The following is a 25,294-nucleotide window of genomic DNA, read 5'->3' on the forward strand; positions in this document are numbered from 1 at the left end:
CCGGATTATGGAATATCTATTAAGGCAGTTTATATTGGATGAACCAAAACAATTTCGGCCTCAAGGCTTCTATCCAGTCAACCTCTGAAGACTGAACTGAAAACATTTTTGTCATCTCTGGTCATTTTTGATTTCACTAATTTAATAGAGATATTTTTAAAACCAAATGAACAAATATAACAATAAAAAATTTTAAGGAAAACTCAAGCCACCAGCCCGGAATATAATGTCAGAGTGTTAACATTTTCTGGAAAAACTAAGTATTTTAAGTTCAGATCTAAATTCATGAAGGTAAACGAAGTGGTCCACCAATGAGAGCAGGGCTAGGGGAGCAGAGGGGACAATGAAGAGGGCGGAATGGAGGGGATGAGGCTCCCTCCTCAGGTACTCATAAGCCGCCCCACCCTCCCTGACCCATGTCAGAAGATCAAACCACAGCTTCCAAGAACTGTTAACCTACTCAATAGTGAACATGCTAGTGAATGATATACAGTAGTGCCCCCTTGTGCACACTTTCTATTTCCACATTTTTAGTTACCCATGATCAATCATGGTCCAAAAATATTAAATGGAAAATTTCAGAAATAAACCATAGGTGTTTTGAAATGGCATGCCATCCTGAGTAGCATGATGAAATCTCACGAGGTCCTGCTCCATGCCAATGTGAGTCATCGCTTTGTCCAGCGTCTCCAGGTGGTGGACGCCCAGCTCATTTAGCAAACTGCTTATCAAAAAAATAAACCACATTTATACAACTTTTGGTACAGTATGTTGTTATAATAGTTGTTTTATCTTATTATCAGTTATCGTTGTTCACCTCTTTCTGTGCCTAATTTATAAATTGAACTTTATCATGTACGTATAGGAAAAACACAGTTGGAGAGAGTTTGGTGCTATCCTTGGTTTTAGACATCCACTGGGGGTCTTGGAACATATCCCCCAGGGATAAGGGAGTCAACTGTATCTATATAAATGATGAACCAAAATCTACCATTTACTTTGTCTTAGGACTAAGTATAAATCTCAGATTTTGGTTAAAAGGGGAACTAAAAGCACAGGTGGTCCAGAAAACAATCCTAAATAAAGATTATCTCCAATGTATCAAATGTAGACTTCCTCCCCTCCCGGTGCTCAACCTCCATGCCAACAGTTATTTTTTCAAATGACTTTGGGACTAAGTGAGAGCTTTAAGTACTGAGTAGTGCCACATGCTATAATTAGGAGATAAATTTTAGATTTACTTTTTCAAAATCTTGATCCAAATGTTAAGACATATATTCAATAAATATAAATGTATAGATATCTTTCTAAAGAGAAATATATGACCCAGAAATTATGGACTGGTTGAGATATGGGTGAACTGGCAAGGTGATGAAAGGCCCTAATTCTTTCGAGACATAATTATGCAGTTGGTATGGGAGGCTTTCCCAGAAGAATTTCACTTTGCTTGAATTCTATTCTGCAGCTGAATTTCCAAAAGGTTATTATTATTAATTTTCCTTTGAAATGACAGCTTCCTTTAAAAAATGTGATTTAAGTTTTAGAAAATGAAATCGTCCAAACTGGGGCCATGTGAGCTGGCCTTGGAAAGTCCTGCCTCCCAAGCTGGCACTCCGTGGAAAAGTCAGTTTTTGTGCTTCTGAATAGTGGGTCTCGGGTGGCCCTGGGGTCTCTCAAGAAGAGATCATGAACTTGGACTGTAGTAGGCCTAGAAGACTCCCCATGCAAAATGTGTGCCAGGCCAGTGAAAGGGGTCCATCCACCCACGAGGATACAGAATTCTCAGCAGGTAAATAAAGCAATTTTAAACGTACTAAGTTCCTTTAGTTGTTACCTTCTCTATTTGATAATATAGAGACAATAAAATGTTCCCCCACATCATTTGGTCATTGGTTTTCTCAAGTATTTAAAAATGACAATAGGGTATTGTATTTATGAGTCAATATTTGTACCGTACTTAGAACAGTGTCCGGTAGATAATAAATGCTTTATACATATTTTACATTAAAAGAAATTATTGTAAATTATTTAAACAATGGTGGATTACATTTTCCAATAGCTAAGGGAATCGAGGAATTTGCTTTGCTTTAAGAACATTCTGATGAATTATTGATCTTTACATGTTTATAAGTTTACTGCAATTTCTTTTTTCTCACTAGAAAGTTGAATTTGTGAGATGGACTGCCGCTCCCAGTGGGGCCTGCTTCTGCTGTGAACTGAAAATTTATACGTTTCTCTTTACCAGAATCTAAATTCAATACTGTACTAGGTATTGTGCTTTGAAAGATGCAAAGCTGGAATTTCCTAACTATTCATGGGGAAATAAGGCAAAAGCTTTATCTGACAATTGAAGATAGAAAATAATTAAGGCTGCCATGTAAAGTGCAACTTGAAGGTTGGAAATTATAGATTGCGAGTCTTTTCATGAAAATCTATGTTTCTTCTCTTGTCAAGACTAGAGCTGGCTCACTTCCCCAGTTCTGCAACACTGTCTGTGAGCTCTCTGGAGGACAGAGAATAAATACTACGGTCTCTCCCGCACTGTGATAGAAAAGCCAGTTCTGATCGCTACAACTGACGTATGAATCAGTTCTGGGGGAGGGGGGGGAAGAGTTCCTGTTCCATCTTAGTATAAATTTAAGCAGAAAAAGTCTTAAAATTCTAGGCCAATGTAAAAGTGTTATTCTTTCTTATTTATTGTGCATTTTTATGTTTTATTGTTATTAGGAGTGAACAGTGATGTAGGTAATCTACTACAGTAGGTATCATGAAAGCAAAAGCACCAGGAATTTGGCTCTGAGCCCCTTTGGCTGATGATATTGCTGCAAGAGATTGTTTTTGTACGTGCGTGTGTTTTTCAAATACCTTCCGAGTAGGCTAATCTTACTGAACTAAGTGTGTGTACTACCTTCAGCCTAAATTAAGTGGAGGGGAAGAGAGAGCAAAGACCTAATAAAAATAAAATGTTGATGAAGCACTGAGATGTTTAGCTTCTTCAGTGTGAAGCGTCTGGTTCTTCCAAGTAGTTCCTGAAAGTGGTTCCTGAAAGGATTTGTCGCAGGACCAAGCATGGTGCATTCTTTTTGGTGCATTAGTTGAATGCTTCCTTGGTGGCCGAATCCCGGTGAGACTCTGAACTGATTAGACACAACCGAGACAGTGCCTGGCCTCAAGGTGCTCACAGTCTAGTGGGGGGAGAGACACTTTGTGAAAGGGGCTATGATGCTGACATATTTGAATTCAATGGAAACACTAATAGTAACTAAATAATTCATCCTGGGTGGCTCTGGGAAGTCCTGACAGAGAAGCTGACCTCCTCCCTGGGACTTGAGCAAGGACTGAGCATCCACCGGTTAGTCTGGAGGAATAGACATCCTAGGCCAGGAGAACAACATCCGCAGATCCTCTGATTTGTGAATTTCGGGGAAAGGTCTCCTACACACTAAAAAACTGGATTTTATTCCCTAGGTACAATGTTTGGCATATAGGAAGCTTTCAAGAAAAAAGTGTGAAATGAAGTGTATTGGTTTCCAGGAGCTACTGTTATATAAAGTAACATGAATCTGGTGGCTTAAAATAACAGTTTATTGTCTCACAGCTTTGGAGGCTAGTGGCCTGAAATCAAGGTGCTGGCAGGGACATGAGGTTACTCTCTTGCCTCTTTCAACTCCTGGTGGCCCCAGACATTCCTTGGCTTATGGCAACGTAAGTCCAAATTCTGCCTCCATCTTTGAACTACTGTCGAACCTCCTCATATAAGTGTTTCTGTGTCTCTGCCTTCACCTCCCATACGGACACCAAACATAGTGGAGGTTTCAAAGGCCCTCTTTCCAAATAAGGTCACATTCACAGGCACCAGGTATTAGGGCTTGAACATGTTGTGGTGGATACAATTCAACCCACAACAAAACCAATGAGCCGTTCAAGGTGTTGGTGCAGGGAAATTGGATCATAATATAGAAAATGTTCTCTAAATGCAGGACAGAGGCTGTGTTAGAGTGGAAGAGGGTTCGGAAGGAAGGTCAAAGTCGGGAATCTCAGTTAAGTGGTTGAAAGAGAGAGAGATGATGGTAACTTGAACTGGAGTGGTAACAACAGAGACAGAGAAGGGAGGGGAACTAGCTTATAGGGGATCTATAAGCTAATCAAAGTAAAGGACTTGGCAACCAATCAGAAATACGCAGGATTCAAGATGATTCCCAGGTTTTCTAGCTTAGTCAGGCAGACTTGACAAATGGCGATACCATTAACAGTAACTAACACAGAAGGTAAGAAAGAAGATTGTTTTGCAAAAGATATGGATACATCCAGCCTTGGATATGTTGTATTGGAGGTACATCCAATACATCTGTGGGGGAAAGGCTGGTATCGGATTGTTCAGCAGAATCTTTACAGAGATGGAATCTGTCTATGTGTGCTGGCCGCCTGTGCCAGTGAGCTCCTGAAATGTGGCCAGTGCACCTGAGGATCTGAATTGTTGGTTTAATTTTAATAAACCTAATTTCCAATAGCCACACCTAGCTAGTGGCTACCCTATTAGACAGCATTGGTCTAGCAGGCACTTGGATACATGTGTTCAATGTTTGCAAGAGACACACAAGTGGAGAGAGAATGGTCTGTACTGGAAATCGAGATTTGGGAGTCATTAGCGTATAAGCAGCTGCAGAAGCCATGTGAGGGCAAGAGCCCACCCAGGGGGAGGCCAGAGGCTAACTGAGAAGAGTGAAGGATGAAACTCCGGGGGAACACCAGCGTGTAAGTGATGCAACACAACGAAGGTGAGCTAACAACACCTGAGAAGGAGAAAGGAAAAGCAGAAGACAGAATGGTTCTGCGAAAGCAACAGGAGAAATTTCAAAGAGAGAGCAGTGCACTGCGTTGTAGAAAAAGCAGATTTTATTAAACAAACTATGAGAAAAGGCTTTCACAATTACAACATTCATTTACCCATAGGTGCAATGACCATATTTTGTTCACCCAGTTATTACACTGTGCTCTAACGATGGATTTTTATTTTTATCCTACCACCTCCTTCCCCCCAACCCCTCTGCAATGTGAAAAACATTGCAGAGGCTTTGGGAGACAACAGTAAGAAACTTACAAAGACGGGACTATTACAGCGAACCCGAATGCCCCTAAAACAGCCCCGTAGCAGGGGCGCGCAGAATTTCTTCCCCACGACGTCCTCTGCAGAGGTTGTCTAGTTGTTCTTGAATGCCTCCACCAGCAGTGTCACTCTCTACAGATTTCACCTAACTTCTTTGCGAAGTGGGTGGAGTTGTTTCCTGTTTACAAAAGGGGAACCTGTGCTCAGGCAGTTTCATCAACTTGCCTCAGAGGATGCAACTGCACGTAGTTGAGCAGAGACAGGAGTCCGAGCTCACCTGTCTTCTTCCATGTTCTTCCCACCCGAACAGCATTTCCTGGACCTAAGACACTTACAAATGCCGTCCTGATTTTTACTTGCTCAATATTTTTCTAAAGTAAACTTAAATTACTGTTTAGAAACCAAATATTCCAACATTGTCGTACTTGGAAAACCACTATTGCTTGCCAGAAATAGAGGATGATTTTTTTAATAAAAATAAATTATAATGAAAAATAAAACCCCAAGCAATAAAAATGTTATTAAATGCTAGCTAAATGCTATCTGTCAATGACCTTGATCCTAAGGCCTGCTTTCTTTAAAAAAAAAAATGGGGGAAAGTTAATAAATGTTGAAAGAGGTTCCAAAAGCGTGCTCAACCCTTGCCTTTTGAGAAGGGTGACACCAAAGAGCAGGGCGCTGTCTGTGTCAGGGGTGAAAGGCCCTGCTCTCCATTAAAGAATAAATAGTATAAGATCATCTCCCCTTCCCTGGTACATATGAGCAAAAGGAGGGTACTAAGAAGTTATCCTTTCAACACAAAAGAAAACCAGAAGGAAGCTGATGAATTACATATAGTTTCTGAGGCCACTTGATAATTCATTGAGCATAAATTTCCTAAAAGCTTCTTTCTACATATTCATGTTGCAGACACAGGCCATTTTGACATTTCAGTGACTATATTTATGACTTTTAGAAGAATGTGGCTTAACAGCTTCCTTAGCAATAACTAATTCTCTTCTATAGGAGCTAAAGGGCAAAACAGAATCTATGCCCTCGGTTCAGTTCAGAGTCAGAAACAGGAAAACACTGGGGAACTTACGGTCAGGCATAACCTGAGTCAGGCGTTGGACCGGACCATATACCCTGATATTACAGGAGCATCATCCTCACCCTCAATATCTCAGGGATCACTCACCAGGGATCTACTCTCATGGGACTCGTCCAGGTGACTGACAAAGCGGGTGTTTGTTCTTGGAGGGAATCCTATCCATGATCTGGTCCTGGGGGGGCCACCTTCTGGATGACACTGCCAACAAGAACCCTGTGGTCCTGAAATTAACTCCTCCAGGCAAAATGCAGGATAACCTGGGCTCTACTAATGTCTACTTTATTGCAGCCAATTCCTTAAATAGGGTCTAGGTGCATATATAATGAGAACCACATTAAGAAAAAATATTTTGAAATAAAACAAGAAGAAAAAAGATCTTTCAGATGGTATTTTTTCTTCACTAGCTGGGTTTTATAGATGTATTTTTTTAAGCTTGAGTTTAAGCTAAGAAAAGAAACCTTGCTTTTTATGGCAAGAATTCTTGAGTAGAAAGACCACTTATAATGGAAAGCATCTTGCACCAAAGTTTTGGTAATCAGAGAGGGAACATGCAGAGTAGCTTTGTAAATTTTGACTTTGAAAAGCCAGTGTAATGTAAATATGACTTCCTAGAGTGTAAACAGCAGTGGTTTGAAAATAAGAACGTGTACAAAACAGGCAGCTGTCTAGTTAGAAGAAAATGTGTCTCATAAGCATGTGTGCCCGAGATGCCTCGAATATTTTTAAACTGCACTGTAATTACTGAACATGTACAGTTTCCAGGACTTCGGAAACCATGAGAAAGAGAGTTTTTAGGGTTTTCCCCCAGAAAGAGACAGCTATTTTTTGGTATTCTTTGCATATTTAAAGTAATGTAAGAACACAAAACATAGTGTTTTTGTGTAAATACCATACTTGGAAATGCTTTCAATTATTGAAGTTTTAATGGAGCCACAAGCTCTTAAACTTTAAAGAATCAACTATCTCTTAGTTTAGACAACAGTTGAAAATATCAATATAAAAAAGTATAATTATACGTATTTGACTTAGGATCTCCATAGTGTGAAACAAAGATTTGAGAAAATCCAAAAGCTCAACAAAAATATTGTTTAGTTGAAATGTTTTTCACTACTGTGAGATTCTTTATTCGTTGTCTTCACCTTAGTCTTATGAAAACTGACTTTTTCCCTTAGACTTGTACAAACTTGTCTATTCTTCTTTTTTTTTTAAATTTAACTGTTGTTCAAGTACAGTTGTATCCATTTTACCTGCCCACCCCCCCCACCCCAGCCATCCCCGCTTCCCACCCTTGATCCTACCCCCCTTTCGTTTTCTATTCTTTACCATCCTGGATTTTGTGTGATTTCAGTGCATTGTCAACAGAGTCATTTATCTCTCTCCCTAAAGGAAAAAAAGAAATTGGAGAAGTCAGGGTCCAGGGTGGCAGTACTTTAATGGGGCTGTGGTGGAGGCCAAATCAAAGTGGGCTAGGAATTTGCTTTCTAATCTAGTCAAACGCAAAAACTCCTCCCTTTCTAGACCCCAGCTGGGCACTCAAGCAGTAGTACCAATGTGTGTTAAATGATCCGATGAATGAAGGAATCGTTACTGTAGAAAGTCTGTAACAGCCCAAATTGCAGAATTTTAACACCCAGTGTCTATCCCTGTGTATTCCTTGCAGTCCATCTGTATATTTTTCTGCAAATATCAGTGCTATGTGTATTTTTTGTTCTATTTCTATCTTTTGAATATATCCAGCTTCTCAATATCAGAGAGACATAGGCCGACAAATTATGTGGTCATTTCTCCTTTAAATTCTCCTGTTCTGCCTTGTGATACTTACATGTTTATCTCTGTCTTTCTTTGAGTCTTACAAATTTGTAATTGACAACTTCTTTCCTAATTCCTGTCTTTGTAATTAACTAGACAAGTCCTTCTGTGCAGATTTTTCCTCTAATATCTTTGTCTGTGTCTGTTCATCCCTCCATGTATCCATCCATTTTGCCACAAAATTTTTGGATCTACCTTTACAAGATTACATTATCAAGTCATGTACTTATTCTTGGGGGGGAAAAGTTTGCTCAAGGAATATCTGTAGGGAAAACTGTGGTCTTGGTAGATAAAAAAAGCCTCTCGTTTTTACTTTCTGGAAATATTTATAAGTTATGAAGGCGCATTCCTCTCCTAAGAGTTCAAGCATTCCTTTTCTTGACATTTCAAGGGACATCTTATCTTCAAATAAATGATTGAGAGCATTTTTTGTGCACCTCTTAGCAATGTTTCTTGCCAAAGATGCTTTGTGAGCGATCTCTCTCCTTATGGCCGTGTGGATACCACAGAAGCTGCAGGCAAGGAAGGCTGTTAAACAAACTGCTATGTGCCATTTCATCACGATCCCCCCCTCCAGTTATCAAAAGGCCTTCTCAGAATTTACAGACACTGATGCAGCATCAGTGAATTTGATCCTTGGTGGAAGCTTTTGGAAATGTATGTTTCATTTGGTACATTTTGCAAGTCCTGTTATTTTTCCTGCTCAGAATAATGTCTGGCAGTGTGGAGACCTTCCACAGACTTTCATCTCACCACTGCCTCGGGGAAAGGGTAAAGAAAGATGTGGTATAATGGCTAAGTTTTATATAAATGTATACAAATGTATATAATGTACTAAAATTAGCAATAATATCCCTCAGCATTTTTGTCAAATCGTGTTTTAGCCCAATACATATCACCTAAGTGATGCAGGCTGATTTTGCCCTCAGAAAATTACAGAGGTAGAGATTTGCTTGGAATAGGTATTCAGGTGTGAAAATAAGTTCATGCTTCCAAAATATTCTGAATCCCTTTCTTTTCTTTCTGCTTCTGTGTACATTGCAATGCCGTAAGGCCAGGAGGAGAGCTCCAGCTTTCTTCTATCATCTTGGTACTTGTCTTAGACCCTGTCTACTCCAAGTGTGTATCTGGGGATCAGCCATCAGCATCCTTGTTTCTAAACTCTAGAAAAATTAGCAGCTATTGCCAACGTCCAGGTAGCTGGCGGCCCTCTGAAAGAGACGCAGGAGAGAAAACCATGTACACAGAGTGCACTAGCTCTTTCTGCAACTCCTTGTGCGAATGAAACCTCCTCCTTGGAAGGTGGATGTGGTCCTTGTTTAGAATCTGAAGCCGTGCTCTATTTTCCTAGAATACAGACATTTATATTCTGAGATTCTTGATAGTTCTATATGAAACAGTTCTGTTTTTATCAATCATACCCAGTGGCAATAAATAGCTCCTAGTATCAAAGGATAAGAAAGACTGTGTGGCAGATGTGAATATTTTATTCATAATAATGTTTATTTCTGAATTAAAATATGTGTGTGTATTTGGAGTAAATATATATATGTTTTAAGTTTATATCAATATATACTAAATGTATAATATTAAATATGTATAATACAAATATACATAAGACACATTAAATTTTTATATTTATTTATGTATTATATATTTAGGTAAATTATTGTTACTTGTCTTAGTCCATTTGGGCTGCTGTAGCAAAGTACCACTGACCGGGTGGCTTACAAACAGAAATTTATTTCTCATAGTTCTGGTTGCTGGGAAGTTCAATATCATAACACTGGCAGCTTTGGTGTCTGGAGACACTTGCTTCCTTATAGTCAGTGGTCTTCTCACTGCATCCTCCCATGGCGGAAGGGACACGGAGCTCTCTGGGGTCTCTTTCATTAGGACACTAATCACATTGAGGAGGACTCCACCCTCATGACCTAATCAGCTCCCCAAAGCCCCACCTTCTGATACCATCACCATTGTTACCAAACAGAAAAAACAGAGGCTTGGCTGCCTGTTGCCACAAAAGCCAAACTCATGGGGCAGATGTTGGTGCAAAAGGAAAGGGCTTTCACTCAGGTGCTGTGCAATCTGGGAGAATGGCAGACTCCTGTCTGAAAGCTCACCTCCTCTGCAACACCAAGACACAAACCAGTACCCAGAGTTCCTGCTCCAAATTAAAATGTAGTCCTTTGGAGCTGTTAGGTAGCTACTAAGTGGGCATCCAGTTAGCTTAGCTTGTTCCTGATTGCTGTCCATTTCAGGCTCCTTCCTAGAGGCCATAGGCTATGCAGCTGCTAGGGCCTCAAGGTCACATACTCCCGGACCAGAGAGCATGCAAATGCACTGGTGATGCATCACCGGGTGGGAGGAGAGAGAGACAGAGAGACTCCCTTCTGGAGGCCATGGACCACGTGGCCGCTAAGGCCCATGTCAGTACACTGTGCCAGTGCAAGTCATTAGCCAGCAAGCCACAAGCAAGCAAGAGCCAGAGGGCATTTCTTTGTTCCCCTGGAACTATATGGGCTTGGGTGTGGGACAGACCAGGTGCTTTCTCATGTCTTGGGTGGGTCCTCCTCCCAACCAATCCCATCTTTCCCCAGGCTAGACTGAGAGGTCTCTTTGGTCCAGAACCTCCCCTGCTGCCATTTTGACTTCCATGGCACATGTGCCTGCCTTTCCCAGGTCCTACCCCCCATCTGGTACTGGAAGGTGAGGAGGAGCACTTTCCCTCTACCAATTATCTTGTTAGCCTTGCACTTGTTCAGTGTAAGAACTTTCCCCTGCCACCATCTTGGCTGGGCAGGCAGACTCCCCAGGCCCCAACCGACCGTCCACCAGTGACACCGTAGGGGTTCGGATTTCAACATAAGAATTTGAGGGGGTTATAAACATTCAGACCATCTCATTACTCACCATTCTTTATTTTAATTATCATGTGCTATTTATTCAATGATGACAAATCATATCCTTTCAAAAATTCTCTAAGGGCTATTGACCTGCTACAGAGTAAGAAGAAAAGAACAAAACAATCTTGGTATATGCTCCAGCAAATGAGACATCCCGCTTTCCTGGTAGAAATCTATCTCCGCTGCTCATCTCCCCCCTTCGGTGAGCAGTGTGAAGCAACCAGGAATGACCGCTGAGAATCCTGCTGCTGTGCTCTGGACAGGAGAGCAGAGGAGCGATTGCCATGCTCCTGAGTCCTCCCCAGCGCAGAATGTTCCTCCTAGATGTGTCCGGCTGCCGTGCTCTCTGAGTGTGAATCCCATGACTGCTGAGCTATGATTGTTGACAAAGAAAAGAAAGGAAAAACAGAAAGCATTACTGAATGCTCCATAGTACTAGGCACGAAGGATGCACTCCCATCATCCCCTTAGGGCCAGGAGCATCAAAGAGTGAGGATAAATGAATCCCTGAAAGAGGCAGGTTCTAGGCCTCCACCTCTACTCCCAACATAGGTATATTTCATCCCTCAGAGCCTAAGTCAGGCTATACTGGTCCCCTTGGAGCACTGTCAAATGCCTTCTCTTCCAAGATGAATAGAATTTAAGCAGGCAAGAGGGAGATTTCAGAGCCCTCACAGCTGCTAAAATGTCAGAGCTGAAAGTCCAAGATTCCTTTCCCTCCTGGCCCAAAATAAATTGTCCTGCCTAACAAAACCCAACTTCAGAGGCAGTTCTTGGAGTTCACAACTACCATGGTAGCTCAGATGGCAGTTTTGAAATCCCTAACTGGTTTACATTTATGTTTTTCCTTGAAGTTTTACTATTCATTTGAGCTGATTGCAAAAGGGAAAAGTACATATTTCTTTTCTAATGAATAATTTAAAGTGCAGTGTGTAAAATACCTGCCATAGAAAAATACATGCTGAGCTATAAATTATTTGTTTTTAAACCTGTAAGTATTTTCATTCAATTCAAAGCATTTATGTTCACCTAGTATGTACCATAAGCCATGTCAGATACTGCCAAGGCACACATAAAAAAGGATTTAATCCTTGTTTTAAGATGGTTTTAATGTGACAGAAGGCAGTGATGCTATGTAACAAATCAGTCCCCACCTCGGTATTTTTGCACACGGATCTGTGTCTCATCTGGGCATTGGTTGCCCCCAGCTGGACTTGGTTGAACTTGGCTCTTAGCAGCAGGTTGGGGCCAATTCTGCCTGCTCCATGGGCCTCTCCTCATCCTAATATCAGTGGATGTTAGGCAGGCGTGTTTTGGGGGGTTTTTTAATGGTGATAAAAGAATACTGGAGGGCAAGCCCAACCATGCCAGTGGCTTTGGGCAAATCACATTCCCTGAATTCACTGGACAAAGCAAGTCACAGGGCCAAGCCCAATATCACTAGACCAAGGAAATATACCCTGCCTGGGAGAAGCTGCAAAGTCATATGACACAGGGTGTGGGGATACAGGGAGAGATGCCAGATTGATAAAAATAATGCAATCAAGCACATTAGGGAAAGGTAAATTTACAAATGCCTGTATAACAAAGGGTGGGGATTCAGAAAGGAAGGAATTAATTGTTTCTCAAAGACACCTGGAAGATGTTCTTAGAGAAGGAGACCTTTGTGGTCAGTTGCAAAAGGTGTTTATATTTCAAGAAGCAGAGAGAGTAGGTAGAGGCAGACAACAATTCAAAGAGGCTCCATGAGCAAAGTTGTGGACATGTGAAGGACATTTGCAGTGTTAGGTTATAAAGCAGTAAGTTAAAAGAAAAAATTATTGCATTAAAAAAGTATTTGGGTATGAAAACTACAAATAGACAATCAGTGGAAATTTAGGTGTCATAATTTTGTGTTATATGTTATTACTGGAAGTTCTTTGAAAAAAATGAGTGTTAGAAAATCCCCAAGGTATGAAATGTGGAAAAACACACAAGGATAGAATTTTTAAGTCTTTAGAGCTATAATTGGAACTGGAAATGACTTAGAAATCATCTAGTCCAACTCACTGCTTCACAGATGAAAAAATCTATATTTTGTAGGAAAAAATACTCTCTTTTTGTCTATATATGTGTGTGAAAGATATATAAATATGTAAACATATTTAGAGAGAATAAATGACTTCCTAGATAAATATAGCCACCTACGATGTAAAATATATATGTGTAGAGAATACATTCTTTCCCACACACACATAGAGAAGTGGGGGACATGAAATGAGCAGACTCCCTATGATGGTTTTCTCAAGAACATCACCTCATAAACTTAAAAACCACTTTGTCCTCATCAAGTGAGCTGTCTGGTTCCAAGGAGCGAAATATGACTTGCATTATTCAAATGCAAAGGCAAGGGGTTGTTAATGAGAAGGAAAAATAAATATTGTCACAGACATTCAGGGCTTGGAAGTACATGAGTCTAGCAGTCTGAAATCTAGCGAGAAAGGGGGTTCTCCACAGACCCTGGGCCCCATATTTGGGACACAGTTACCAAAAGATGGGGGGCTGGACACTAGGGCCCAGGTGAAGGCAAAGACAGGAACCTTTCTACCCCCACCGGCCCAACTTCCTTTCTGAAGCTCATTATCCTTGTTTGTAAATGAAGCATGTTTTTTGCCTAACCAAAATATGATTAAAAAATTAGATCAGTTTGTGTTCATAATACAGGAAGGCTCCTCCCACAACAGAAATAATGGAACTTGGAAGTTGTGCCCTTTAGATAGTCACCATTCATGTAGATCGGAGGGCAGCGAACTATGACCCTCAGGCCAGATCCAGCTGGTGTGTTCTCATAAAACAAATTTTATTGCAACTACCACGCCTGCTTTTTACATATTGTTCATGGCAGCTTTATGCACAACTGGCACATTGAGTAATTGCCACAGAGTCGGAGCCCAAGTGGCCCGCCGTGCCTCTAGTATTTCCTATCTGGCCTCTTACAGAAAAGTTTGCCTACCCCCCACCCCCCATCCCCATGCACCCCCACCCCACTCTGGTGCAGATGGTGAGCCCCTTTCTGGAACTGGTGAAACTTGCATGAGTTTCTGCCTCTGGTGACGGATTCAGCAAGGTCTGCCCAGGATAGGTATCAGTGGAATGAGAGTGTCACCCGGCACTTGCCTCCTTCCGGGGCTCCACTGGGGCCTTCATTAACCCTTTGCTCTCTGTCCTTTGCCAGACTCCGACCTGAGCATGCGCACACTGAGTACGCCCAGCCCAGCCCTGATATGTCCACCGAACCTGCCCGGATTTCAGAATGGAAGGGGTTCGTCCACCTCCTCGTCCTCCATCACCGGGGAGACTGTGGCCCTGGTCCACTCCCCGCCCCCGACCCGCCTCACCCACCCGCTCATCCGGCTGGCCTCCAAACCCCAGAAGGAACAAGCCAGCATAGAGCGGCTCCCGGACCACTCTATGGTCCAGATCTTCTCCTTCCTGCCCACCAACCAGCTGTGCCGCTGCGCCCGCGTGTGCCGCCGCTGGTACAACCTGGCCTGGGACCCGCGCCTCTGGAGGACTATCCGCCTGACGGGCGAGACCATCAACGTGGACCGCGCCCTCAAGGTGCTGACCCGCAGGCTGTGCCAGGACACACCCAACGTCTGTCTCATGCTGGAAACCGTAACTGTCAGTGGCTGCCGGCGGCTCACGGACAGAGGGCTTTACACCATTGCCCAGTGCTGCCCAGAACTGAGGCGCCTGGAAGTCTCAGGCTGTTACAATATCTCCAACGAGGCTGTCTTTGACGTGGTGTCCCTCTGCCCCAACCTGGAGCACCTGGATGTGTCAGGTAAAGGGCAACCAACCTCCCACCAGTGAGGCCTTCCCAAGGCAATGTCCCAAAGCAGTACAATGACATTGCCACTTGGGAGGGGCCACTTCTTGATAACCATCAAAGATGGAGGGTGGGTGTGAAAGGAGCCAACTTCCAGAGAAACTGTCTGTGTAATCAGGACCACGGAGGCCAGAGGTATCTCTTCCATCAAATGATGTCAACTTAGAAGAACTTAGAGGCAACTTTTTATCTGGCACTTTAAGTTAGCATGACTTTTAAATGTCTTTCCTCCCCATAACTCCCACAGTCATTTCAGAGCAACCATAGGTAATGGGAACCGAGTATCCTATGGGAGGTAAATAGGGACCAAGTGACTCCTTCAGGCACAGGGAGTTTAAAACCGCCCCCACACCCCTGGGTTTCTGTCCTAAGGAGCCAGAGAGCAGCGCTGGGGGCGAGTGTCTCCTTGTAGCTCAACCCACTCGCCTCACCTGTGGGTTGATTCTGTATCTTTTCTTAAGCAAAGTTCTCAATTACATAGGCCAAAGGTAAGGTCTGTCGAATGGGGCTTTTAGTTCTTTTAAAAACTGAGGGAAATGCAGCATGGCTGCTTTGCTCAAAAACCTCTCTCAGGCAGGAAGAATTAAAACCCAGACTCACACTTTGGCGCCAGACTCAGATTCGGCCAGACTCACAGCCTCCCTTTATCTCCTCTGCTGCCCGGTGAAAAGATGGACCTTCAGGGGCTGAAATGTGTAAGATGCATCAGGGAGTTAAAGAAACGAGCAGCAGGAGCCGCAACGGCAGGGATAGTTGGGGGAGGGGTCAAGAAGTAAGAACCACGGTGATGGGCAAACAAACAGAATTTGGGATTTACAGGCACCTGAGGTCCGTGACACCCTCTGAAAAAACCTGAGGTAAAAGCCAGCTCTCTCAGCTTGCTCTCTCTTTCGAAAGCTGACATCTGAAAATATTTCAGATGACAGTCAATTATTTTGTGCGGATTCTTTCCCTTGCTGGCAAGCAACTCTTTGCTCCCTCTTCAGCTGGCTTCAGTACAAAACCATAGTAACCATATGTTCAGTTGTGAGCAGCCATTGGCATAAAGAAGCAGGAAAGGAAGAGATTTTCTTACATTTTTTCCTCCAAGGAATTCTGGAAAGAGAAAGCACTGTGATGTGGTGGAAACTCATTTCAAAACCTTGTGATCTGGGACAATTCACAGCTTTCTCTAGATGTGTTTCGTCTCTGGCTTTAAAAAAAGAAAGGCAGGGGATTGGACTCTTCAACATTCTAAGATTCTGGGCATTGTGAGGCTCTTTTATAAATACTTCATTTGCTTTTCCTTTCTCTGATGAGGAAATGATTTATTTTTGGAATCCCCATCTTCATTAAAGGGACTCCCCATGCAACCTTAGTACAGGCTGCAAGTCACTGTGCCCTGTCGTTTGGAGTCCTGTTGAAATTCAATGCAAAAACTACTTTGGCTACTTGAGAATGGAAATTCCTGGGCTTCTAGCTTGAGTGAGCGGGTCCTGCTTAGCCTCTTTGACTAACCGTTATGTAAGTCTGGATGCCCTTCCTCTGTACCAATCTGACTAATTTGTAGATCCAAACATACAGGGTCTAGCAGAAGTAACGCCTGCTTGAGCGTGGTTGGTAAGGTAATAATATGGGGCTAATAATTTATAGTTTTAATTTGAATATTTCACCTAAAATGTCATATGGTGTGCTTCAGTGTGATATTGTTATATTACAGAATTGCATGCTTACGATTTTGTAATAAAAGATTTTGTAATTAAAAAGGGCGTTATTTGTGCCGGACCCTGTATTTGTATAGGTCCTCACATGTTTCCCAAAACCCTTCCTGTGATATGTGTACATAAAAACCAAAACAAGGGGACCCTACAACTCACCAAGAAGACAGAACTTCAGATATGGGGCAGGGGGGTGATTTCCAGGTAGATGGACTTAAAAGATCCAACAAGCCATTAGAATGAATGTAACACTACCTCTGAAAGGCACCCTCCATTTCTGAGGGGACCTGGAAATTGTTATATTGATACAGGGAGCAGCCAGAGGGCTGCCTCAGGTGATTTCACCTGTGCCTTGTTCTCCTTGGCTTCTCCAGCTGGACGCTGATACTGGCCACCTTCTCAAAGGCAATAGACTTGGCTGTAGAGACTTATTGCTGGTCTGGACCTTAATTGCCCCCGAGGACATGAGACTGCCTCTCCCACCTCCAGCAATGCAGAAAATGCCCAACTTAAAAGCTATCTTTTCAAGTCAGTGAAAATTACTGTAACTAGCTGTAGTGGGTTTTTTTTATTATCACATTTTATCTTTTATAAATGTTTAGTCAGGATTCTCCAGAGAAACGTAAGCAACAGTGGATCAGGAGTCGAGACACTGTGCCCTAGTCTCACTGAGCCTGGGATGTCTCATCTTTAAAAAATGAAGGTTAAATTGGATGACTTCTAAGGCTCTCTCTGTGTCTGTAATGTGTGAATGCACGACCAGCCACAGATATGACCTGCTGAGCCATGGACCAATGTCTTTTCAACCCAAATTCGACAAATCTGTAAGTGTTAAAGCTAAAGTTAAAATTTTAAATTATTGATCGAAAATAAACATGTCAAAATAGTTTCTTTATGAAAACTGAGCTAAACTAGTGTTTCATTAAATTTGGAACTAATTTTTAAAACCAAGGCATGTATTTCCTTGGACCAAATACAGTATCTTTTCTGTAGTGCAACAAATTTTGCTTGATATTTCCAATATACATGTATAAAAATAGCAAAACAAAACTAAGTATTTAGGAACAAAGTTTATCATACACTCTTGAGAAACAAAGTGCCTTCACAGGCATCATAGACGGGCAACCACTACTGTGGACAAATTCAGTATAAGCAGGATCAGAGTTAATCTAGAAAAAGAAACTCCAAACAAAGGAAGATTTCAAAGCCAAAGTAGAGAGGTACCAACCACCTTCTACAAAACCAGGGAGCCCGTTGGCACTGTGTGGGGAGCCTCTGACGAGTCACATCTTGGTTCTCCAGCGCTGCATCGTATGCTCTACTCCTTCCTGAAATTCGTTGACTTAGTAGCACGTGGCTTTTGAATCTCGTTTCTCCCAGGACCTGAATTTTACATGAGTTTCCTGGGCAGCCTGCCAGGAAGCGGGAGGAAAGTCCCAGTTAGCACTATTATGCAGCTGCTTGGAAGCCTTGGATATTACTTGAGCAACAAGGCACAGAGGTGCCAGAGGTGAGGCACCCAGCTTAAGATCTGCCAGAGGGACGTGGACAGGGCGGAGAGAAAGAGAACAGTCTGTGTAGTGAAATGTATACATACAAATATATACATATGCATTCGTTTATATAATATATAGACTATGCATATTAATTCTTTACATACTAAAAATATACTGTGTACATTTTACATGGTAATATATAGTGAACTGAATTGTACAATAAAATGTCTCATATGGTATATACATATATAATAATTATACTAATATATACATAGTGTATATATGTATATAATTTATACATACACATGTTCTTAGGGGAAGAGGGGTTAAAAACAATGTTTAGAGAGGCATTCAAAAATATCTTCCTGAACTTAATTTCCTTATCTATAAAATGGATTGTTTTAAAAATCTGGTAAGAAAATGTTTATAAAAACACTTTGTAGACTTCATAATTCCACACAAATGAAATGCATTATAATAAAGCAGACAACTATTTTTCAATGTAGATATACATCAGCCAGGGTCGAAGTCCTGAGGACAATTAAATGTTGGAAATTGGACTATCCTATCTGATCTTCCTATAGAAGACTCTATTCACTCCACAGGCCATTCACTCATTCATTCTACAGGTATCTAGTGAGCACCAGCTATGACCCAGGGGTGAAGGATATAGCAGTGAACAGCCCAGAGTCCTTTTCATCAGAAGCTGACATTCCAGAGTGGCGGCAGCAAATACAAAAGTGAACAAGTTTACAGAATGCCACAAAGTGATAGAGTGCTGAAAATGACGGGAGTCGGGCAGAGGAGGGAAGAATTGTCCAGTAAACCTGTGCTCAGAGACCGGAGAAAGTGGGGGTGGGCCCGTGGAGATCTGGGACAGCCCTGTCCAGTGCACAGCCCTGAGGCAGGAAGATGTGCGAGGAGTGTGCAAAGTAGCAAGAAGGCCAGTGGAGTCCAAGGAGTGAGGAAAGAGGTGTGGCCGGAGTGCCCAGGCTGCAGGTCCTTGAGGCCTTCTGAGGCTTTGTATCTTACACGGGGAGTGAAGTGGGTGCCATCCAAAGGCTTTGAGCAGAGTGGCATGATTGCAGTTCTCCTTTCTATGATCCCTCTGGCAGCTGTGAGGAGACGAAGGTTGGGGGTGAGGCAGGGCAGGGAGCCTGGCAGAGGGGCTAGAACAATGATCCAGATGACGCAGTTACTCTTTCTTTACCCAGGAGAGTTGAATTGAATCCCCAGATGGTCACCTTGTTAGACTAATAGCTATATGTATGTCCCAGAGAGTTTCCAGAGTACGTCCCTATCCATTATCTGGTTTTGCATCCTCATTATTTCCCTAGGCTAGAGGCACACCTACTGTTGATTCCCACTTTATAAAGAAAGTCTTGAGACACAAAAAGTTAAGCCTCGTGCCTGAGGCCATAAAAAATAGACTTGAAACATGTGTGACTCCCAATCAGAGCTCCTTCTGCCAAAACAAGGACAAGGCCAAGGCTTCTTTTACATATGACACTTCTTTGGACCAGAGAGCTACCAGGCCATTGTAGCAGACCATTGCAGGGGAAAACCTTTATTGAGCTTCCAGAACATTCCAGGACCACGGCAAGGTATTTGTCTCATTTCAAGAAATGACACAAATGTCTCATTTCTTCTTCACAGTCACCTTTCAGGGAATGTCGTTGTCCCCATTTTAAGACAAAGGAAATACTCAGAAGGCTTGGTTTGCCTCCTGTGTGGCAACTAGTGATGGTCTGGAATTGGGGCCATCCTCGTTCTGATTCTAAAGTCTGTGAGTCCCCTTAAGCCCCAAAGTAGTTTTAAAAAACAATGAACACAGAGAACCCATCCTTGCTCTCCTTCTTTGTAGAGGTTAAGTAGAGAAGGGGTAACATGGGGATTGGGCTTGGGAGGAGGGCAGGCATCTGTGATGCCTCATCCAGGGGTGAGCCCACCACCCCACTCCTGGCGGTTGCTCTGAGCGTGTGTTCTGTCTCTCTGTGTAGGGTGCTCCAAAGTGACCTGCATCAGCTTGACCCGGGAGGCCTCCATTAAACTGTCCCCCTTGCATGGTAAACAGATTTCCATCCGCTACCTGGACATGACCGACTGCTTTGTGCTGGAGGACGAGGGCCTGCACACCATCGCGGCACACTGCACGCAGCTGACCCACCTGTACCTGCGCCGTTGCGTCCGCCTCACCGACGAGGGCCTCCGCTACCTGATGATCTACTGCACGTCCATCAAGGAGCTGAGCGTCAGCGACTGTCGCTTTGTCAGCGACTTCGGCCTGCGGGAGATCGCCAAGCTGGAATCCCGCCTGCGGTACCTCAGCATCGCGCACTGCGGCCGTGTCACCGACGTGGGCATCCGCTATGTGGCCAAGTACTGCAGCAAGCTGCGCTACCTCAACGCGAGGGGCTGCGAGGGCATAACGGACCACGGCGTGGAGTACCTCGCCAAGAACTGCACCAAACTCAAGTCCCTGGACATCGGCAAATGCCCTCTGGTCTCCGACACGGGCCTGGAGTGCCTGGCCCTGAACTGCTTCAATCTCAAGCGGCTCAGCCTCAAGTCCTGCGAGAGCATCACGGGCCAGGGCCTGCAGATCGTGGCGGCCAACTGCTTTGATCTGCAGCTGCTCAACGTCCAGGACTGCGAGGTGTCCGTGGAGGCCTTGCGGTTTGTGAAGCGCCACTGCAAGCGCTGCGTCATCGAGCACACCAACCCTGCCTTCTTCTGAAGGGACAGCTCCCCTCGGGCGCTGTTTTCAGATGAACATGAACAAAGCGAAATGTGTCTTTCTAAAGCGGCATATGTAAGCACGACACCCACTCGTAACAGCTCTTTCTTCCAGGAAGGTTCTTAGGCATCTGGCTTTTATTTTCTCTGATTGCCCGGGACGGCAGAGGTCATGGAAAGGGAGGGGCTGGGGTGGGCAGGGTAAAGTTCTATTACAGTAAACGGTGTTGTTGTTCAGGTCCTTTGCAGGCAATTTCTGTTCTCACCACAGATGTACCTCAGAAAGCGGATTCAGTGTCATTGGAGACGCCCCTTTCTGTCTCTGTCTCCTCCTGACCACATTCCCGGGGTTCTGTACCCCATCCCTCATTCCTCCATCCCCCTGCCTCCAACAGCAGTAACAACAAATCATCAGAATAATAATTCTGCCCATACCTCCTCCTCCTCCTTATGCTCAATTGGCATAAGCCACACACCTCAATCCCACATCCCAGCAAATTCTTATTAAATTCATGTCACAGCACCTGGTAGATACAAAATACTTTGAAACCTTTTAAAAGAATCTCTTTCAACAAACAGCACAGTGGAGGGGAGACCTACATTCTGCCACCGACCAGCTCTGTGATCTTGGACAAAATATTTGACCATCCTGGGCTTCAGTTTCCAGCACTGAATCAGAGACCATCCAGCCCAAGAGTTTTAGCTTGATGCCCATGTTAGAATTGAGGGAACTGAGATGTCGATAAACAAAAGTACCTTAGCATAGAGCACACAGGGCATCTATTACCTCCTCCAAGGGTGCAAATTCTAGGGATGCTTTCAGGAGATTCAGAAGTGCCAACACCAGTGTCCCACATGTCCTTCACTCCAACCTGAGTATCACTCCCATCCCTGGTGATTTGGGTGCGTGAGTCTCTTGGGCATCTTCTCCCACTCTGCTAGATCAGCCCACTTAATACCACCATGAAATCCCTAATCACAGCATAGCCCATATCACCCAGTCAAGCTGACCTTTCAAATGGAGGAAAAACCCTCACAATTTTTAACTCAGAAGCAAGGCCCCAAAGAGCACAGTTCTGTAAGGGTTTCCTGCCCCCTCTCCGTGCACAAGAGGCCTGCAACATTCACATCTGCCCTGCAGCTGACAGGAACAGACACCTCGGTTCGTTGTCATTCCGATCTCATTTCTACGTTTCTCATCTATTTATTTTTTTGTGCATCCAGACTTCATCACATAAAGCCTGTTGGGGTTAAGTCATAACGTTTAATTGTGCAGACTGCCACTTCGTGTGCCTTCCCCTGTGGCTGTCTGCGTGTTCTCTGTCAAAGAATGCAGGGCAGGCTTCCAGGTGTTCACATACTGTTCGCTCAGAAATGCCAGACAAATGGAAGAGGGAACACATGGATGGAGCTTAGGCGCTGGTTTACCAGCCAGAGCCCTGGAATAGAACATTAAAGTCATTGCCAAGTATGAATTTTAAAGGTCCTATTTGGATAGCAATCCATTTGCTAGCCTCATTCCTGTGAAATCAGGATGCCAGAAGAAATTCCATTGCTTATTTTCATCAAATTGAGTTGTCTTTTGTCAATAAACACAGGATCTTTCCCTAATTATTCTGTGGCCACGCCCCTGCTTCATCAGTGTTCAAATCACTCGTTCTTTCTTTCTCAAAGTGCCCACCTTCCAAACCCAGAACGTCTGCATCTCTAAGGCAAGCACACGGAATTTGTTTCAGACCAAGCTTGCACACGGCTTGACAACTGCACTCCCACTGCACTCCTGGCTCCCTGCGTTCCTTTGTCTTGTGTTGGGAAGGAGATAGAGTGAGGTGGTGTCTGACCAGGAGATTTCTCTCACGCATCATGTGAAATACAGTCTTCTCTCTAGTCAGCATCATTAACAAATCAGATATGTAACCAAGGCCACGGGGGAGGGGCCAGGAGGGCAGGGGTAGATACATTGTTTGGCTGGAGATAGTATCTAGTGATAGCCATAGAGTTTAGAATCATAAAAGGGGTTGAAGGTAGCATTTCCCTGCTCTGTGACTTGTGACCTTGTCTAAAGCTTTAGAATTTGAGAGTCACAAATGATTGTTCCTAACCCTTGGCACTGGAGTCTTCCAAGTGTGCTATTTTCATGCTCTCAGAATGAGAAGGGAGGTCCGAAATGGTTCTCTGAATCAGAGAAAAGGAGTCCTAATGCAAATATTTTTACCACCACCACCTGACCATAATAACATCTACACTGTCTTCCAAACAGGAGACAAAGACAACTTTCATACTGATTGCCCAGCACATACCGTCTTTCCCACTTTCCCCCTTTCCCCCAATCTCCCTTTCCATTCTGCTTCCCCTTGGGCTGTGACTCTCTGACAGAGGTTACTGGGGAAATAGCTCAGCAGATTTCTAGAGACCAAACAAAAGGCCTCACTAGGAAATTTATCTGTTTTAAAACAATGCTTCCTTCCTGCCTCTGCTAAATTGAATGCTCATTGTTTTTTTATCCTAATGTTCAAATCACTGCGTGCTGTATGAATCTAGAAAGCCTTAATTTACTACCACCAAGAAATAAAGCAATATGTTGGTAATTGGGTCTAGCCTCATTTAATATCCTGGCCAGAGGAGCTTGGTGTTCAGATGGGACACTCAAAAGTGGGCAAGAAACTTGCCTTATGTTCAAGTCCAGAGCAAGTCAGATCACTGTGACTGTCGTTCCTGTAAAGTTGCATCCGCGGTTTTGTCACTTCCCTTGGCTCAGTGACTTTGGCTGAAAATGAACAAGTAAGTGAAACGTCTTTATCCTCACAGTTTAGTTCAGGTATTCAATTCTATACTTGCCAGATATATTTTGGAATTCATAGTTTTTCACAATTTAAGAAGCTATCTGTGGCCTACTTTGTAACATACCTAGTAGAGTCTGGCATGGCACCCTTCCTTAAACGTATTAATATTTCTGCATAAGATTACTGAAAACTGTAAATAAGTTGCATCCCTTTAGGTCAGGTTCTATCACCAAATTAATTTGTGCCAAACATAATTTTTTTTTAAAAACTTCTATTTTTTTCAGATCTTTTTAGATTTCAGAAATATGGATAAGTAACTATGTACCTAATTATACTTCTCCTGGCACGGATTACAAACATTGGAGAAATCTTCAAAATTATATTGACCATTATTTATTATAAGTTAAAAAAATAACAAGTCTTAGAGCATTAAAACCTGGAAGAATAATATGGCAACTTGACCTAAAAGGAAAAATTATCAATCACCTGGAAAAAGAGAAATGACAAATCTCTACTCACCCAGACCTTTAGATCTAAGAAATCAATATGACAGAAAGCAAGTACTGACAGATGAAAGGCAAATTTCATCTTTAGCAAGTAAAAAGCCTTTAAGAGATACCAATTTTAAGTCTATTTGTCCTCAACCTTCTCCTCACCCTATGTGAGCTGCTTTATGACTCTCATATAAAGCAATAGGGCTGCTAACTTCTCTGGAGCATTAACTTGAGGTGGCCCCCTGCATCTTGTCAAGATCTCAGAATAAGGCTAGGGGTAAATTAAATGCATTTTCCCTTTACATGTGCTCAGAATTAGGACAATTTTCAAGAAGTTTGGTATCCAAGAGCAAGCAACATGAAACCAAAAAGATGGAGTATTTTTAAGGGGAAAGTAATACAATGCATTGCTTACCAGGTCTAAATTTTCACAGAGAAGTCACCAAATGTGGCTCATTTGTTCAATAGCTGGCAATCATGATTAGTTGAGAGAGGAGTTATTCTGATAAAATGCTGAATAGACAGTAGAAGAGGGAGAGAGAATATTTAAAGACTAGGTAACTATTGCAGTGAAAATATTCACGTGGAAAATCTGTGAAACAAATTGGTTTTCCTTGTGTTGTGAGCCAAATGGTTTCTTCTTTTTGACCCCTACACCGAAAGTGGTCCTTACCGCTTTCCAGGAAGGAGAGGGGCAGGGGGAAGGGAATGCCTATCACCAGCTGTGTGCAGTGGATGCTGGTGGTGTCACTGGGACTTCCCAAAACACAGCTCCAGTTGCCCAACTGGAGGATCCTCCAGTTGCTCAGGAGGATTTCATTAAGATGCTCACCAGGTACGCAAAGCTGTTCACAAGAGGGAGGAAATACTTCCAAAGACATTCATATTGGGAACCCCAACCAGGAGTGCACCCTTGTGATCATTCCTACTTTTCCCTTTGAGTGCATTGCCATGTCCTAAAGCCACAGGTCCATTTTTTTTAAAGCCTTTTTTGTTTGTTTCAAGTCAGCAGATCAGCTTGCATTTGAAACCACATGTGATGAGCAGAACCTGTCCATTTGGGAACTAGATGTGAACCGGTCCCTGCCTGTCAACAGCACATCTGTGGCATCTCCAGAACTATCCCAGGAAATATCTGCAACTAGGATGCCTGTCTCACGAACCACCCAGGGAGGCTACCGTGAAGTTTAAATTGTTGCTTGGATATCAGCAAACAGCATTGTCTAGGTACCAAAAGACGGCCTTGAAGAATCATTAAACACAACAACAACCTTGACCTAAATATTTCCAAGACTAGCCATTTCC

The 25,294-nt window shown here is 43.1% G+C and overlaps 1 protein-coding gene across 2 annotated transcripts in view; it reads left to right on the plus strand.

Annotated features, from left to right (window-relative positions):
* The window catches only part of FBXL7 (F-box and leucine rich repeat protein 7), a 335,334-nt gene extending 312,050 nt beyond the window's left edge, over nucleotides 1-23,284 (plus strand). For both annotated transcript variants that reach the window (XM_053914003.1, XM_024578539.3), the window contains exons 3-4: nucleotides 14,127-14,738; nucleotides 19,977-23,284. In XM_053914003.1, the coding sequence (XP_053769978.1) occupies nucleotides 14,141-14,738; nucleotides 19,977-20,713 (1,335 nt within the window). In that variant the 5' untranslated portion in view covers nucleotides 14,127-14,140 and the 3' untranslated portion in view covers nucleotides 20,714-23,284. The remainder of the gene's footprint in view (nucleotides 1-14,126; nucleotides 14,739-19,976) is intronic.
* Nucleotides 23,285-25,294: the final 2,010 nt, after the last annotated feature.

Source organism: Desmodus rotundus, chromosome 1, assembly GCF_022682495.2.
Source record: "Desmodus rotundus isolate HL8 chromosome 1, HLdesRot8A.1, whole genome shotgun sequence".
Lineage (NCBI taxonomy): Eukaryota > Metazoa > Chordata > Mammalia > Chiroptera > Phyllostomidae > Desmodus > Desmodus rotundus.